This window comes from Harpia harpyja, chromosome 4 (assembly GCF_026419915.1).
Source record: "Harpia harpyja isolate bHarHar1 chromosome 4, bHarHar1 primary haplotype, whole genome shotgun sequence".
NCBI classification, from domain to species: Eukaryota; Metazoa; Chordata; class Aves; order Accipitriformes; family Accipitridae; genus Harpia; species Harpia harpyja.
This window is the reverse complement of record NC_068943.1, coordinates 68101172-68108250: the sequence shown is the minus strand read 5'-3', so window position 1 is coordinate 68108250 and position 7079 is coordinate 68101172. Positions and strand designations below refer to the sequence as shown.

At 41.7% G+C, this 7079-nt stretch overlaps 1 protein-coding gene across 1 annotated transcript; it reads right to left on the bottom strand.

Annotated features, from left to right (window-relative positions):
- Positions 1-1490: 1490 nt before the first annotated feature.
- Positions 1491-7079, bottom strand: DYNLT1 (dynein light chain Tctex-type 1). The gene is made up of 5 exons (XM_052784597.1): positions 6940-7079; positions 3847-3888; positions 2504-2627; positions 2209-2286; positions 1491-1912 (listed from the first exon to the last, which is right to left on the bottom strand). Exons 1-5 carry the CDS (start codon positions 6964-6966, stop codon positions 1842-1844), a joined length of 342 nt encoding a protein of 113 aa, XP_052640557.1. The 5' UTR covers positions 6967-7079; the 3' UTR covers positions 1491-1841.

Sequence of the window (7079 nt, the reverse complement as noted above, 5' to 3'; positions counted from 1 at the left end):
GTGGTGAGCATGCCAGTTCTTGTGAGCAAATAAAAATTGAGTTTTGTGAGTTAAAGGATCCCTGGTGTCGTTTCACCTTAATCCTGACCTGGGAATCGGCAAACCTAAGTCATCGTCCTGAGAAATTGGGATGTGACACTAGTTCAGGCACTTTATTCAATCTATCTTTTCTTTTTACAGGAGCTGTATCATTTCTGACACTGAACACTCAGCATTCTGTTTCTAGTCAAACCCATGCTAAAACTCTCTCTGCTACAGAAATAGAAGGCGTATACTCCTCAGTATAGCCCCGCAGCACTCACTAGGACATATCCTAGAATAAAGAAGTGGCTTGTCATGAAGGAGGTGCGTTTACAGAGATGTTTTGAAACTGGTATGCTAGCAGTAATATATAAGCCTTACAGGTATATTAAGAGTCTCAAAAGTACCAAGCCCAAACCTGCTGATAAAGACAACTTTTTTGCCCTACTGACAGCAGAAATGGATAGGAAGGAAGAGGGTTGAAGCCCTGCCTAGCACAGGGTTTTCTACAGTCTGTTTGGATACACTGAGTAGAGTTATCACAGAGAGCATGCCTCTGCACCTAGCACTACAAAAAACCAAATCCTCTACTGTCATTTGATTTTTCAGTATTACGTCTTTCCAGATCGTGGAAACATACTGTTGTATCAGCAGTCATCTCGTTGTAAACAGCTTTAGTTGACAGCCAGATTCTGAAGACATTTGACAGGGCTTCCTAAATATAAGCAAATGCAGGCCACTCTGACTCTAGCCCAGGTACTCTCCTGTACTTGCTTTGTAAGTAATTCTTTCAACTTCAACAGCAGTGAGCTACTGTGTACAGAAGCAGCATAGCAGTTCACAGAGGTAATCTGAAATTCATAGCATGCTCCCATTTCTTTAATTAGCTGACAAAGAAAACCTTACCCAAGCCTATGCTGAAAACTTGTTTTCCTTGTTATTCCTCTGCAACTTCACTCTAGAAGGCAGGAGACTTATTCACAAGTTATTTAGTCATGTCACCTTGAGGCAGTTTTTCCCCCCCTTTCAGAAAGGATCATGTTTCACCAGCTATCAGAACTCATCACACTCACTTTCAGCAAAATCTATGTAGAAGGTAGCAGGTAAGTTGAAGACCTACTTAACACATGTAATTGGCTGCAGTAGTGAACGATTACTTGTGCTTAGCCTGCTGAGTACTTCTAGAATGTGAAAAATTTCTTACCTGTCTTTGTTCAATGAATATAGTTATTTCCATGCCCTAAATACCATACAAGAAGATTAAACAAGTCCCAAAAATGCAGCCAAGTTACTTTCTGATAAACATCATCTCATTTTCTTGCAATTTTGTAGTGACTTTGGCAAAATTATGGAAGTGCTTTGTATTCTGGTATGTACCTCAACTACCTTGAAGAGAATTAAAATAATTGGAACTTTTTTTTTTTTTGGAAATAACAAGAGAGTTAAGTTTAAATGAGTCACACCAATGGTTATGAATTTGAATAATTTAATGCTAACCAAGAGTACAAAGTGTGAAAGTCAGTGTCTCATTTATATTGGTCTTAAAAAAGAAATCTAGAGGAAGTGTTTACACTGCAGCAGATTTCAGTATTAGCACCTGGAAGAGAAGTTCTTGAAGTGTTAAGACAGTATGGCAACACTGGTACGGTACTAAGTACAAACATAAAACATGTAACAGCATGTTTTCACATTTCTACATTTGAAAATAATTACTTAAAAAGTACATTAAAAACAGAAGTTGTTCAGTGTAGTCACAGTTTGAGTAGAGATGGAATCAAGTGCTGGAGTACAAAAGAGAAGGATGAATGATTTCAAGGCAATTATATTGCAAGTCCAAAGGCACTGACAATACAGTACATAGTCTTATTCTCCCATCTCACAGTGCAGGTTCCTACAAATACAAAAAAGGGTTTCAGAGACAGAAGAAAGTTACAGTGCTTAAATGCATGTCCTTATATGCATGTTTGTAATCATTTACATTAAGAATCTTAAGAATGAAGCTTTCACAACAGCTAAGCATTTCATATATAGCAGAGTTAGCATCACACCCAAATGGAAAAAATACCAAACTGTATGCTATTACTCCAAAACCATAGCACTTGGCAAAAAAGAAAAGTATGCTGCCTAGTCTCAAGGGGACTTGCATTAAAGTTGCAAGCTGAAAAATCCAACAGTTCTGTTCCTTACCATCACTGGAGTTGTCCCAGAAGCAAGAGCTTGCTGTATGTAGCCCAGCACCATTCTTTTGCATAATCACACAGGTCACTGTTAGTCAGTAGAGAAGCTTTTATTAATTTATCACTAATGTTAATTAACATTTAGCTACATTTTTGCTTAGCATAGTACATACATACACACATATGCATATATACATGCTTGTGAGTAGTTTACAGACATGGTTCTTGCTAAGATCTTCCCCCCCCCCCCCCATCAGTGCACTTGGCTGTACCAGCTTTAACAGAAAAGAGAAAGTTGAGCTCACCAATATACTTGAAAGGCTTCCCCAGCTTTGTGAGTTGGCTTAGCGTTTGTTCCACCACACTTGTTGTCCACTGGTTCACTTTGCTGTGCTGGTAGGCGTTGCCACCTATCGCGCTTTCTATGGCCTATTGGCGACAAACATGTAAAATAAGCTGCACTGTTATCAATTTACAAGGCACCCGTTCCTTGTAGCATGGAGCACTAAAGATGAGACCCCATACCCACAGAAAAAATCCTAAATACTGCTTGTCCATACAGATTGTTGGAAGTGTTTTCAACTACTAGAAAACTTGCAGGTCAGAGTTTGAGCTAGGCATAGGGGAAATTATCATAGATTCCATCCTCTCTTCATTTTGTGGTATTTCGATTATTTGTAATTCCTATCCCAATGTCCTGAAGCCAGAGTTATGAAAAGCGTCTTGCATTTAAACAGTCCTGAAGAGACTGAAAAAATGCACACAACAATGGCTCATTCACACATATTCTTCTATGGAAATGATCATCAGATTTTTCAGCAGAATCATTTTTGGGAAACAAAACCCCAAATCAAAACAAAAGACCCGTGTAGTTGGTGATTACTAACAGAGCAGAAGCCTTCAGCCAAATAATCCATTTTACTTATGAGGATAGTTTCTGCTTTAAGATACAAATAAAAGTACATTAAAGCTGCATGTTTTTCACTGATAAATTTTTTCCTCACAGAAATTGTTTAAAACATAACCACAAAATTATTTCAGATTCAGAAGGGACAGGAGCATGTATTAGAGCATGTGTATTTCATTTACAGAGTCTGACCAAAACAGTTGTTTTGCAACAAGAAAAAGATTTGGCTTGTTTACAAGAGGAATTCTGGACACAGAACCCAAACCCCTTTGGAAATTTTTAGACAGGAAATTCATGTTTCTTAGCAACTAGAATAGTGCAATCATTTCAAACAAACAAGAACTCGTTTTGGAGGAAAAGCATCTCAAAAGAACATAGTAACATGCATATGCAGACAGCCTATAAAAAAACCTATATTACTGAAACATAAAATCTATCTCTATAAGGTTTAACATAAAACATCCCCCTAGAAATTCTGATAGGGATACACTGCAACCAAAGAGGAGCATATGAAATTATTTTAATTATCTTTTGGATTTGTAATACATATCACAACTAAAGCTAAGTGTCATTTCCACTTAAAGTATGCACATTGGTTAAATCAACAATTATCTACACTTTGATAGCAACCTGTCTAGAAATCCATTACATATCAGTTATCAGATTTTCTTGAATGCCTTTTAGCACACAGCATACAACATACTATACTTCCACACCAACAAAATGAAAATGTTAGTTTACCTCTTTAATGATGCTACTGACTTCATCAACAACAAAGGAAGTCTACAAAAAAAGTAGAATGTTCAATAATCAGTGGACACATTCTTCTGTTTACAGTTCAAGCTTTGTTAAGAACATGTACTAGAAGCTTAATTTATGTCTGTCAGATTTCTTGCAAGGCAGAAGATACCGAGTCTTCCTTTATTTATTCATATGTACTCTGACTCCCCAAACCCAGTCAAGTTAACATTCTTAGCAAAGTAATGAAAACTAACAGATAAACTAATATTGGCTGGCCTTTTGAGTCAAAGTTTTAAATGCTTTCAATTTAAAATTTGAAGTAATACCTATAGCACTTCTGTACATATATATTCTCATTTTACAATAAGCATTAATGTCCACAATTCACAGTGGGGTTCCAGAGATAACTTCAGTGTGCAGACACTGCTTACGGTTAAAAGAAACCAACATCTCCAAGGCACTGATGTGGACAAAACATCAATTCACAGCTGTCATGACAATCTCAGCTGGGGATAAGAAGAAAACTGCCCCTTGGAAACCAAAAGGGAAATCTAGCTGGCTGAACTTCCCACCACCTTCAGCCTTCTCTCAGGCTCTGGGGAGTAGAGATTAAGCATGTGGAATGGGGACAGAGAAAGCCCCAATATTTTACTAATCTTAAAACTACTACTCGTTTACTTGTATGGTTAGTATGTTTTCCTGTTTTAGTCCCTCAGCTATTGCTGTCTCCCATGTAAGGTGGTTAAAACAAGCTGCCACCGCTGCAGGGCCATCCCCCCACCCCCCCCAGCTGTTCGAGCAGCCGGGGAATGCTAACCAGGAATGCTAACCGGTGGGATCCCACACAGCACGGCAGCAAGCCAGGCACTGCATTTTTACTACTGGTATCTCATAGCCTCGCCTCACAAACCAGAAGAAAGGAACCAGACAAAAGAAATGCACACAGCAGCAAACTAATTAATTTCAGAAGACTGAATAAGGATTTAAAAATTAACCTAATCAAGCATATGTTGACTGAGTTTTCACTGGGAGATCTGCCAGCTTCTCCAGCTGGCAAACACGAAAAACCACATAATTCAGGTGTTCAAGAAGGACGTAGTTACACCTGCTCAGGAGAATTTGAACATTATATTCATAAACCCTTGGTCAGAAGGTGAACAGTCTAGCCAGCTTCATTGACATGTGACATTCAGAGACATGCAAGCAGCTGACTGTTCGCTATGACAGAAGAAACAGCACGCCCCAGGAGACAGACAGGCAGTGCCTTTGCCATAACTATTCAGAGGCACCAACTTGCTCACACACTTCAACATTTTTAAAAGCTTTTATGTGCTGTGGCAAACTGGCTTTTATTTTCAGCTTCTTGACTTTGATTTAATTTTAATATCCCCCATTTGTTTTCATGGTACTAAATTTTACAGTGCTTACATTTTAAGGTGCACCAGTGTATTTAACCAAATAAGAGCTACAATTATCAAAATACTCTTTCCCACAGAGCACAAGTTAAGAATACACATGCCAGACATGCTGGCAGACATCAAGCATGCTGTCAGGCAAAATGATAAACCATATACAGTTTTTTCTTCACAAAGTCTAGATCTCTGCTCAGAAATGCCTTTGAATGAGCACAAACAGTTCAGCAAAGTAAACTGAATTCAATTCAACCCCCGTTCTCAAAGGTATTTAGATACCTAATTTGTACTAAAACAAGTGGGAAAGAGCCATAGATAGATTTGAGAATTTGGTTCTGGAGTTGCTGTTACTTCTTGACCTTCTTCCTTTTTTGGGATGACAGCGTATATGGGTTTAGATGCACAACAAAACAGAACATAAAGTTCTGATATCCAGCTTTGTGGTTTATGGGGTATAACCGAGCTGCCAAATAATGCAACACTACTAGTTCATCTTTTAATAGGATGATATAAACCCTTTTTGTATTAAAAAGGGAAAAAAAATTCAGGAGCTTTATGATTTCCCTGTACTACCCCTCTGACACAAGGAAAGCAGATGCGATGTTTCCAATACCGTTTTTAAAACAGGTGCTTCCAGGCAACAAATGGAAACAGCAAAGCAGTATTATTTTTTAGTAATTCCGAAGATGCTTTTGAAAAAAGCTATAAGAATGATGTTCGAGTATGTTAATTATATATATATTTTTTTTTATTTCCTGTAACTGTATAACATAGGCCAGGCCCAGCAATCAGGACAAGGCTTTAAGGATAGCACATGCCGGACACACCTTCACTCCTCACACTGCTTTGCTATTGTCTAACCAAGTCACCATACAGCTGTTTAAGAACAATGCAGCAAATTGTCGCAGCTCAGAAAAACCGTCCCTCTGCAGGAGCAACACTTGCTGGGGAGCCATTTAGCACGATAAAGACCAAGATCCTTTATCTATCCGACTTTGTATCTCCGTTAACGGGGTGTAATGTCTCATTAGTGTGCCTGTAACATGCAGACTATCTGCTTGAACCCTTCTTTCCGCATAAAAATAGCTTATTCGAGCCTTCCACTGATCTAAACCGTACCAGCAAACCTTCTACCACAGCACACTGCTTCATCCTGCCGGTGAAGCCAGAAGCCACGACACCCCTAGAGCATTTTCTCCAAGTGATGTGCAGCGGCAGCTTTCAGGAGAGAAGCAGGCGTGGGTCGACGCCAGGCAAGAGGAGCCCAGCGGACACCCCAAATGCAGACAGGGGACTGACCCGCCGGCCCGGCCGGTAACCAGAGCTGCTCACACCGCCAGAGAGACGGAGAGCTCCCGGGACGGCTCCGGCCGGCCCGGGGTGAGGCGGGGGGCGGGGGCAGCAGCCCCGGGCGGCAGGAACAAAGGCCAGGCCTGTCTCCAGCCGTTGCCCAGGACGCGCAGCTCGGAGACACGGCCGATCCCTGGCGTCACCCCGGGGGAGGGCGGCAGGGGGTCGAGGGGCTGCCAACGGCCCCGGGATCGCCCGCGGGAGACCGAGGGGGGGTAGCTCCGGGGCGGACAGGTATCGCCCAAGACGCCGGCCCTGAAAGGAGAAGCTGGGCGCAGCCCCGCAGCTGCCTTCCCCCTGCCCCCCGCGCCGACCCGGTCCGGTCCGTTACCTCCTCCCCCGACTGGAAGTCGTCCATCTTCCCGGTGGAGCCCCTCTCGCCGCAACCGACACCCCGGCACCGCCCCCTCACCACTGCGCCCCACGCGCCGGCCGCTGCTCGCAGTGCGCCTGCGCCTCCGCCTCCCCGCC